At 29.3% G+C, this 11,951-nt stretch overlaps 1 protein-coding gene across 1 annotated transcript in view; it reads left to right on the forward strand.

Annotated features, from left to right (window-relative positions):
- Positions 1 to 11,633, forward strand: part of LOC100210097 (2-amino-3-carboxymuconate-6-semialdehyde decarboxylase) — a 29,093-nt gene extending 17,460 nt beyond the window's left edge. Inside the window, exons 7-12 of the mRNA XM_065805497.1 lie at positions 3,201 to 3,284; positions 4,260 to 4,353; positions 4,466 to 4,561; positions 4,651 to 4,741; positions 11,160 to 11,337; positions 11,441 to 11,633. Coding sequence (XP_065661569.1) covers positions 3,201 to 3,284; positions 4,260 to 4,353; positions 4,466 to 4,561; positions 4,651 to 4,741; positions 11,160 to 11,337; positions 11,441 to 11,506 — 609 coding nt within the window. The 3' untranslated portion in view covers positions 11,507 to 11,633. The remainder of the gene's footprint in view (positions 1 to 3,200; positions 3,285 to 4,259; positions 4,354 to 4,465; positions 4,562 to 4,650; positions 4,742 to 11,159; positions 11,338 to 11,440) is intronic.
- Positions 11,634 to 11,951: the final 318 nt, after the last annotated feature.

The raw sequence follows: 11,951 nt of genomic DNA on the forward strand, positions 1-11,951 counted from the left end.
GAACCATGTTGCATACTCAAATTTCTAGTATTTGGTACTGGTGTCAAATGAGGATGACTTGCAAAGATTTGAACTAACCCAATCTTTGCAAGTCATCCTCATTTTGAGCTAACCCAATCTTGTCTCAAACCCTAATTGCCACTGTCCTAGAACTATGTATCCTAAGATCATTAATTTTTTTTAAGAATTTTGAATCTTGTTTAATACAACACAAAAAAGAAATTAAAAAGTCAATTTAGGTACCAATATGGTTATTAGGGGTCCAATAGAGTTTGCTACAATCACTTTACTGTCATAAAACAAATTTTCTTGTCTATGTGGTGAGATTATTATTTATATTTTGCATGTCATATATCATCATATCATATATCAAAAAATTATATTAAACAATTGTTTATAGGAGGTTAACATTGTACTTTTTACAAGCTGCCTGCAGATATAAAGCTACTTTAAATGTTTGTAGTTGTAAGCAACAACTGTGTTTTTTAGTACTTCAATATAGTTTGGGCTGTGCTCTCTGACTTTTCTAATTTGCCAAAACTGATTGAAATTCCAATGAATCGATATGAGGGCTTGTTCGGTCCAGTAACCTAAGCCTACAAAATATAAAATGAAAAAAGATAAATTCTAGTCTGTTTAATGAATAATTATTGTAATTTATGCAAGTTTAATAATTTAACTGTTGTAATAATAAGTACTTAATTACTATTATTATAATTGATTTTTTTATCATGGCCTTCCAAACAATGCTACCCTTGGTATGATGCTCTTCAGATGTTTATTGTAGACAGATATAATTTTTTTAATCTCTTTGAAAATTATTAATTTTCAATCTTTTTGAAAGTTAGGAGAACAGGTCATGCAAAATGGACAAAGGTGCTTTGATGTTGCAGTCAAATTCTTTTGTCTTTCTAACTTCGCAAAAGGTTGTGGAATTTCTTGTGATACTTGAACATAGCAATCTGGATGTCTTTAGCGCTTCATAAACATGTTTTTCCTTTAAATTACAATGTGGTGACCAAAAAGTTGTTTTCAGTTCATACATCAATGTGTGTTATTATTTCAATTTGTTTTCAATTTTTATATTTCAATTATTAACATTAGTGATGGCTATTGCTTATTGTTAATATTTGAAATGATTGTATTAACTGGATTCTAATTATTTGGATTCTAATTAACTGGATTCTAATTAACTGGATTCTAATTAACTGGATTCTAATTAACTGGATTCTAATTAACTGGATTCTAATTAACTGGATTCTAATTAACTGGATTCTAATTAACTGGATTCTAATTAACTGGATTCTAATTAACTGGATTCTAATTAACTGAATTCTAATTAACTGGATTCTAATTAACTGGATTCTAATTAACTGGATTTAAATTAACTGGATTCTAATTAACTGGATTCTAATTAACTAAAATACTAATAAACTAAAATAGCGATAGCAGTAATTAAGTCAACAGTTCAGTTTGAAATTTCACTTTTAAAACTTGAAATAAAGGTCTTGGGTATGATTTTTTATGCAATTTTTTGGTTTTTGAGATGATCCTCTTCTCCCTACCGACCCCACTCCCACCCTTACGGTATGATTTCTAAAAAAGAATTATTCTATTTTTTTGTGTTATAATAAACAAGATCCCAGTTTATTGACAGATGTCAAATTTCATCAAAACAAAATTTCTTGTTTAAAAGTTACGACCATTCAAAGTTATTTCAAGGGGTAATGTGTGGAATTTTTAACTTTACATGGTCATAAATCTTAAATGAAAAAAGATTTGAAATGAGGAAGAGTTTTCTGATAATAAACATAATAAAATTTACTATCCATCAAGTTCCGCTAATTCAACCATTAATTAGGTATGAAAATTCATTTGCAGTACTTTGGCATTTAATTTTAGCTTTATTATTTTAATCTTGTATAACAAACTATTTTAGGAGAAAACATGTTTCAGACTTGAATAAAGATAAAATAACTAAACAAAACAGATTTGTCATTGTGTAATATTTCCAAAGAAGTTGGATATGACAAATCAATTGTTCAAATATTTGAAAACAGATTTTTGTCTGAAAATTTATTTTGCAGAAAGTCAGGGTTTGGAAGAAAGCAAAAGGCTACAAAAAGAGAAGATTGATTGGTTTTCAGGGAAGTAGTGAAGAACTGTATGATATCAGAGAGTCAGATAAAGCAATATTTAAACCTTGCACACTTATTTAAAAATAGAACTTTTACATGTGCCACTGTAAATGAAACATTGTATTTTAGAGTACATTTGTTGCTCATAGAGTGAGAAATGTGTCTAGTAGCGCCTAATTTATTGTCAAGAAATGCTCACTTCTTTAATCAAATGAGTGTTTATATGACACTTTTTGATTTAGTCAGATTTTTATCTGAACTATTTTTGTGTAATACCTTTAATATTTTGCAGGCCACCACCAAATATTAGAGGTGTAACATAGAATTTATACCAAACATAATATTGATTGATTTCTATTATAGTAGGCTGCTAAAATTTTGTAAAGTTTTACTCTAAAAAAGTTTTTAGCATAATGGTAAAACTAATGCAATAGCAGTATGCCATGATTGTTTGAAATTTCTACTTTATTTGACTTGTGTATCCCACTTTTTTTCAGAAACTAAAAAATTTGTAGTAGTGAAGTTTAAAAAAATGCCAAATCTATGTTTATCTAAAGCAATAGTAACTCTCATTTTTTCTACCAGAGATAAGAATTTTTTTTTTTTTACCAAAGATAAGAAAGAATTTTTTTTTTTTTTTACCAGAGATTAGAAAGAAATTTATTTTTTGCAAATGTTTACTAAAAACAATGTAGAACATTGCAGACAAAAAATCACTGTGAAAAGGTTTTCTAATCCAAAACTATTGTTTTGGATACTGGTTTATGGAATTTTGGATGTGGTTTATGGAATTTCTGGTTTTATAACCAGAAGTTCCATAAACTAAACAGTATGCAGAACTGGCAATCAAGTTCCTTCAATATTTTTATTTTTTCTATAAAACAAAGGAGAAAGTTTATTTATTAACTATTAAATTTTTGACTAACATTGTGCTAATTACTTCACTTTTTTTTTACCAATCAGTAAAAAAAAAGTTTTTTTTACTAATTAGTAATTTAAAAAATTTTTCATGCAATTTCATAACTTTTTTCAAGTTGTTTTGATTTAGTGAATATTTATTAGGAATTGAAATTTCCGGGAATTATCATTGGTTCTCATGTTAATGATTGGAATCTTGATGCAGAAGAACTTTTGCCAGTATTTAAGGTAAAATAATAGTTTTTTTTAAAAACTCAAATAATTAATTTTATTTTTATTTTTTTATTTTAAATATATGTGTATTTTTAAATAACTTTTATTGATTTCATATCATGCATCATCATGCATGATTTATATTTAGTATGAAATTTTAAAAAAGTCAAAAACAACTAAATACTTAACACTTTCAAGACCACAAATAAAGTTGCATAAAGACATGAAACACAATTATGAAGTTGTTATTACATTGATCTTTTTTTAAACAAAAAAGTTATTTGATAGTATCAATATATTGAAAAAAACTTGAGTTTCATATATGCAGGCCCATGTATGAAACTGTACTGTGAAAATTTTCACATCATTTTTATTGCACCTGATGACCCTTTTCCCCCACTGTACAGGAATGCATGCACATATAAAATAACCCATATTTTTAGTATGGATTTTTTTAACTAATTTAATTAAGTTGTACTGAAATAACCATAGCAACAAAAGATGATAAAGAATTTTGCACAAGGAAATTTTTTTCTAAAAAATGAAGTCATTGTATTTTAAATTAAATTAAAAATATTCAAGTTTAAACTAATTAAAGATCAAGTAAGAGTAGTTAAATATTTTTTTTAAAACAGTTTCTTATTTTTAATTAAACTTTATCTTATTTTTTTATTAAACAGTTTATTATTTTTATCATTTTTTTTTACCCTTGTGGTTGGAAAAAACTTCAAAAAATAAAAATACCTGACTACTTATAATCATAGTGGACGAGTCAAGTAAGACATGAACATTATTTAATTTGCCCAAAAGGGTGACCTGGAAAAAATTGTGAAGTTGCACCATTTTAAGTGACAGGAATGTAGCCTGCTTGAAACTTTTTTATTAAATGTTATTCCACTGTGCTCTGTGACTATTAGAATTTCTTAGAGTGCCATTAAAAATTCATCCTTCATGAAATTTTATTTCTTTTTTAATAAAATAATTGTTTAGGCAGCAGAAGAATTAGGTGCATGCATTTTTGTTCATCCTTGGGATATGCAATCAGAAGGAAGAATGGCAAAATATTGGTTACCATGGTTGGTTGGTATGTAGAGTTTTTTTGGTAGTAATGAAATTTTTCATTCTAACCAGCATGGTTAAATAAGTTTATTTTTTTTAACGTTTTTAGTTTTTTCTTGTTTTTACAAATTAAATAGGCATGCCATCAGAGACCACTGTAGCAATTTGTTGTTTGATATTTGGAGGTGTTTTAGAGAAGTTTCCCAATTTAAAATTTTGTTTTGCACATGGAGGTTATTGCTTTTATTTTAATTTGTTTTAAATAAATTTTGTACAATTTTTTACAGCTTTGTAATTTATATGAATTTGTTTTACTTAATAGGAGGTTCATTTCCTTTTACTATTGGACGAATACAACATGGCCATGATGTTCGCCCTGACCTTTGTGCTGTTTCTAATACAAATCCACCAAGGTAGTGATTTAGTGTGTCACTTTTCCTGTATTCATAAGTATTCATAAAGCCTAAGTTGAATGATATAATTTTTTTGGTGAAAAAACAGCTCTTGCTACCAGGAAAATGTATTGCGTTTTTTTTAGGGGTGCACTGATTCATTGGCCTTAAGCTGGTTGACTGTTTAGCTGATGCATCAGCATCGGTCTTTTTTTTTGTGTTACTATATTGTATGCAAAAAAATAATTATTCCATAAACCAAAATCCTTGTATAAGCCTAAGTTATTATATAGACATATCTGCAACCTCTAAACCTTTGAATATTTTTTAACTGTTTTTTTATCAGGAGCTCTATGCATTTAGTGTTTTATTTAGTGTATTATTGAGGAAAGTAATAATATGACTTATGGATTCAAATTATACAAAGAGATAAAAATCAAGTTTAAATCAATAAATGTAAATGTAATGTAAAATATAAAAAAAATTCTGATGTTTGGTACATATGTACATGTACATGTCAGGTACAGTACATATATGTACATATGTACATATGTCCATATATGTACATATGTCAGGTCAGGTTATTCTGCTACTGGTAACATGTAACCCAGCACAATCTGCTTCATGTCCTGCTGCCTTTTAGGATACACCTTTTTAGGCAAAGGCTAGTAGATGCCAACTCGGACTTAAAACATCCCCTGCATTGGGGCTCTTGGTTGAGTAAAGGCTAGAGATGGTGTCTCGATAAAAATACTCATCTTGAGCAGATGTTAAATGCACCCGGCTACTGTCTTGTAGAAGGCTTCTTAGGCAAAGACTTAAGGGGTAAACAGATTCTATCTCTTGACCAGCCTCGCACCCCTTCATCATCTATTAGGCTGGCGCAGATGTATTTTTAATAAATTGTTTCCAGTTTAGGATGTTGAATGCTGGATCTTCTTGTCTCAATGCATGGGTTTTGCTTGTGTCTCTGTTTTTTTGACTAGGCAACTCATTCTATTATCTCCTAATGAGGGTACAACTCTAAAACTCAGTTTTACGGTTCTGAGGCTGGCTGGTAGTCAGGTTTCCCGAACTCTGTGGTAGCTCTCTGAAAGGCTGATTCCATCAACAGCTGAAAAATATCAAAGTATTTTTCCAAAAGAACAAACAGTGCCATGTTGCGCATGGATGGTGTCACTGTTTGTTCTTTTGGTGTACATTGTGGAGGTCACATTTGGAGCCCTTTGTTACAACTTAAGGTTTATTAATAGTAATGAGGCAATTGCTTGGGCTATTAAACAGTGTTCTGAGTACTATCTATGGTTTGAGTCAAGTTCTTCAATCTAATTTTAAAATGAATAAAGTACCAAAAACTATAAAATACAAAAAACCATCATCATCACCAAGTTCTCTAAACCTATCATTCACTAATATTTGTGGTCTTCGAAGTAATTTTTCTTCTGTTGAGTCTTATCTATTGCAAAGTTCATCAGACCTACTTGCTCTTTGTCAGACTAATTTGAGTTCAACTGTCTCATCTTGCGATCTTAGTGTTGATGGTTATCTTCCTTTAATTCGTAAAGACTCCAATAGTCACATGCTTGGCCTGGGCATTTACATTTGTAAGAATTCACCCATTTGTCGTGAAACTAAGTTTGAATCCACTGATTATTCTTTTATGTGCTTTTGTTTAGCACCACTTCACTCTATTGCCTTTCTCTTTGTTCTATATCGCTCTCCTTCATCTCAAGACTGCACTCTTATTGATGTTATTTCTGATCATATTAACCAAGCCGTTTCTCTTTATCCATCAGCTAATATAGTTGTTGTCGGTGACTTTAATGCTTATCACACTGAATGGCTTGGCTCTAGTGCCAGTGATTCTGCAGGCATTAAAGCCCACAACTTTTGTCATTCTCAATCCCTAACTCAAATAATCAACTTTCCAATTCGCTTTCCAGACAACCCAAATCATTTACCTTCACTACTCGACTTATGTCTTGTTTCTGATCCTAGTCAGTGCTCAGTTTCTCCACATTCACCCTTAGGTGCTTCTGATCACAGTTTGATCTTTCTAAAACTAATATCTCATTCTTCTTCATCACCTGAATCCCCCTATCATTGTACCTCTTACAACTACCTTAAAGCAGACTGGGACTCATTTTGTGATTTTCTTCGTGATGACCCTTGGGTAGAAATCTTTTGTCTTCCTGTCGATAAATGTGCTTTTTACATAACTTTGTGGATTCAGGCTGGCATAGAATCTTTTGTTCCCTCTCGACGGTCAAGCCTCACTCTTCTCCATGGTTTTCCTCACATTGTGCTGCTGCGATTGCTAATCGAAACCGTTACTTCCATATCTATCAGCAAAACAATTCTTCAGAAAACAGACGTCTGTTTATTACTGCTAGAAACCATTGTAAAAAGGTTTTGTCTAACGCCAAAGCCCGCTATTTTCAGGTCATGAAATCTCATATTTCATCACAAATATTAGGCTCTCGTGACTTCTGGAGAATCGTTAATAGTATTAATAATAAGGGCAAATCTTTAATTCCAACTCTCTTGTATGGTTCAGACTTTGTCACCTTATCTAAAGACAAAGCTGAATTGTTTGCTAAAAACTTTTCATCACTATCATCTCTTGATTCCACTAGTTGCGTTCTACCTGATATAGCTGTCAAACAGGTTGATCCATTGCTTGACATTAGTATCACTCCAGCTTCTGTATCTAAAGTGATTTCCTGCCTAGACTCTTCTACAGCTTGTGGCCCGGACAACATACCTGTTATAGTCTTGCAGAAGTGTTCTCCGGAGCTGTCATCGATACTTTCAAAATTATTCAACAAGTGCTTATCAGAGTCTTGTTTTCCAGCCTGCTGGAAAGCGGCATCTATTATCCCTATCTTTAATAATTCTGGAGTGCGATCTTATTCGTCTAACTACTGTCCTATTAGTCTTTTTCCTATCATAAGCAAGGTTTTTGAATCTTTAATTAACAAAAACTTAATTTCTCATCTTGAATCTAATAACTTGTTTTCTGACCATCAATATGTTTTTTGATCTTCTCGTTCTACCGCTGATTTGCTAACAGTAATACCCGATAGGTTTTATTGTGCATTAGATAAAGGTGGAGAGGTTACGGCCATAGCTCTTGACATTTCAAAAGCTTTTGATAAAGTTTGGCATGCTGGTCTTTTCCATAAGCCTTCTTCTTATGGTGTATCTGGCAACATCTTTAAGTTTATTGAATCCTTTCTTTCCAATCGTAGTATAAAAGTTATCCTCGATGGACAGCACTCTTCTTCTTATTCTGTAACTTCAGGGGTTCCTCAAGGTTCTATCCTTGGCCTATATACTTTTTTATATTAATGATCTTCCAGATATTCTCACATCTGAGGTGGCATTGTTTGCTGATGATACTACCATTTATTCTTGTCGTGATAAGACCCCAATACTCTCTGATTGCTTGGCGGGGGCATTTAAGCTTGAAAAGGATCTTACTTCTGCTCCAGTATGGGGCTCACAGTGGCTGGTGAACTTCAATTCAGATAAAAAAAATTTTTAGTTAATTGTTATCACAATAAGTTAGATCTTACTATATTTATGAAAGGTGCTGTACTCGATGAGTCAACTACTCTTCATCTTCTAGGATTAACTCTTACTTCCGATCTTTTTTTGAAATCATTTATCAAATCAGTTGCAAAATTAGCATCTGCTTTCTTTCTTCCGATCTCTCTATCTAAAAATCTCAAATCCGACCTTGTATGGAATACTGTTGCCATATCTGAGATGGATCTTCTAATGATGCCCTTTCTCTTTTAGCAAGGTACAAAAATGCATTGTAAACATAGTTGGATCTGCTCTTGCAGCCAACCTCCAACTATTATCACATCGTCGTAATGTTGCTTCTCTTTCTCTTTTCTACAAATACTATATGGGCACTGCTCTAAAGAGCTAGCGTCTCTTGTGTCATCTACTAGAATTCATTCTCGCGTTACTTGTCATTCAATTAAGTCTCATCCTTTTTCTGTGACTGCTCTTAAGTGCTCCAAAAACTTATTCGTCTAGTTTTTTTCCTCGAACATCAGTTCTTTGGAATTTGCTTCCTTCATCTTGTTTTCCTTATTCATATAATTTGCAATCCTTTAAGTCGTCCATCAATCATTATCTTGCTCTATAATCTTCATCTTTTCTCTTCCAGTAACTTCCAGCTTTAATTATTGGTTGCTTGCAGCGTTGTTGGAAGCAAAAATGTTTAAAAAAAAAAGGGTTGGTCTGTATTCTCTAAGATAGCTTGATACAAAGCCCAAAAGGCTAATAAAGAGCACTGGAAATTTAAACTTTTAAAACCTTTAGACTTTTCTTTTTGCAAATGCAGGATTGTTTATTGCAGTAAGAATGATGCCCCTTACAAAGAAAATTATAGTGACAATGCTAATTGCCTTTGCAAATGTGACTTGAATTTAAGAATTTCACAAAAAGAGCTTGTTTGAATTAAAACCCAGCAAGAAATACAAAGTAGTGTTTTATCTATGAAAGAGTTTGGATGTTAAAGAAACTGCCAAGCTTAGGTTCAAAAACTTGTCAATCAATAAGTAAGGCTCTATCGAAAACGAGAAGAAGCTTTAAAACTTGCATAAGTCAATCAATAAGCATACCCCAATGTACATATATTTTTTATATATACATACACATATAGTAGTAGTAGTAGTAGTAGTAGTATTAGTAGTAGTAGTAGTAGTAGTAGTAGTAGTAGTAGTAGTAGTAGTAGTAGTCATTATCATTGTAGTAGTAGTAGTAGTAGTAGTAGTAGTAGTAGTAGTAGTAGTAGTAGTAGTAGTAGTAGTAGTAAGAGTAGGAGTAGCAGTAAATAGTTGATTGATGAAATGATTAGATTAAAAAAAGGCTTGGAAAAATACCATACCTTTACAACCAACTCTATTACAACATCTAATAAATCCGGAATTTTACCAACATTACCCCAAATCTGGGCTTGAATAAATGGATAGTTTTAAACACATTAATTTATTAACTTTGTAAAACTTATTTATTAAAAAAAAAAATCAAAAAATTTAAACATTATAATTGTGATTATTTTATTAAATGTATTGCCATTTTCTTCTTCTTTGTTAATAAGCAACTTTATTATTATCACTTAATTATCACTATGATTTACTTTAGATATAACTTTTTTTACTTCAGCCACCATAAAATAAAAGTGTTTTTTTTTAAACCAGTTTAAAAAAAATCTTTTAGAAGATAATAAATGCTACTTAAATATTACATTTTAAAAACTAGCCTGAATATAATAATGACCATATATTCAATTGTTTTATCTAGTGGTTTTACACTAAATAAATTAATAAAAACTTGTATTGTTCTCTATAATTGCTATTTCGAGACTAAGTATTTCATTTGATTTTTTTTGTTTGAATTTTTTATAATTAATTCTTTACAAATGACAAATGTTCTTTATAATGTATGCTCTGTGTTATGTGTTATGTGCTGTATACTATCTGTTGTATATTCGATGTTTGACCAATTTTGTACTCTTATTTTTTTTGCATAATCAAGAGACATTAATATTTTTAATAAGCGTTTTGCAAACTTTGATTTGACTTAGAAGTCACTTTCAAATTTTTATCAAAGTTGATGATCATGATGATGATGGTGGTGGTTGTGATTTCGTTTTTTAATAAGTTTTGATGAGTTTTTTTAAATATTTTTAGGACATTCGATTATTTTTTAGAAACATCTTCTGATAAAACATCTTTTAGAAACCAGTTTTTATCCTTCTATATTACGTATGCTATCATTAATATTCGATTTTTCGTATGAATCTCTATTTATTACGTTTGAATTTCTGGTGTATATTCTTTTTGATTGTCTCTGGATTTTATAACTTCTTTTAATTTGTACCAGGTTTCTTTAAATTTCCAATGAATTTCTTTGCATTTCTATTAGGCTTATTTCAAACTGAATTTTATTTACTCGATGAATAAAAAAAATAAAGTTTTTTTCATTTTTTGTGCTACATGTTTGAAATACTATTTTTAGAAAATATATTTAAATATATTTTTAGAAAATATATTTAAATATATTTTTAGAAAATATATTTAAATATATTTTTAGAAAATATATTTAAATATATTTTTAGAAAATATATTTAAATATATTTTTAGAAAATATATTTAAATATATTTTTAGAAAATATATTTAAATATATTTTTAGAAAATATATTTAAATATATTTTTAGAAAATATATTTAAATATATTTTTAGAAAATATATTTAAATATATTTTTAGAAAATATATTTAAATATATTTTTAGAAAATATATGTAAATATATTTTTAGAAAATATATTTAAATATATTTTTAGAAAATATATTTAAATATATTTTTAGAAAATATATTTAAATATATTTTTAGAAAATATATGTAAATATATTTTTAGAAAATATATTGGGAAAATATATACAGACAGTTTAGTTCTTGATGCTGAAGCTTTGATTCATCTTGTAAAAGTAATAGGAGATGATCGAGTAATAATGGGTTCCGATTATCCATTTCCTCTTGGGGAACACGAGCCGGGCAAGTTGATTGAACAAGCAATGTTTTCAAACGAAGTTAAGGTAAGTGTTAGAAACTTTTTTATCTTCTTTGTTTTTGTATGCGAAATATCTTCTTTGTTTTTGAATGCGTAATCATTACTTATATCATTATTATATACGACAGGAAAAGCTATTAGCTCAGAATGCTGTTGAGTTTCTTGGTATAGATAGAAGGTATTACGAAACGTAAATTTTATATGTTAATAAAAACTTTTTTCTTAACCTTGTTTCTTTGTCATGAATTATTAACATTAGGATTAACTAACATAAATTATTAACATTAGGATTTCTTTATCGTCATTTTAAAAGCATCAACTGATAAAGTTTTAAAAAAGTGATCTTTTTTATTCTTTAAGTTTTGTTATATATTTTTATAAAATATATTTTTATAAAATTTTATTTTCAATAGAAATTATTTTTTATATATTATAATAATATATTATTTAGTTTATTTTGAGATAATGACTTTGTACTAAAACGAGAATAATTTTTTTATATAAAAATTTTTTTTTTAAATGTTGAACCAATTTTTGAAAATTGTTGTACTATGCGTGCATTGTGGTATAATTTATGATAATTTATGAACATTTTGTTATTTCGTTAGTAACGATAAAATGTTACTTACCAACAAACTT

This window comes from Hydra vulgaris, chromosome 09 (assembly GCF_038396675.1).
Source record: "Hydra vulgaris chromosome 09, alternate assembly HydraT2T_AEP".
NCBI lineage: Eukaryota > Metazoa > Cnidaria > Hydrozoa > Anthoathecata > Hydridae > Hydra > Hydra vulgaris.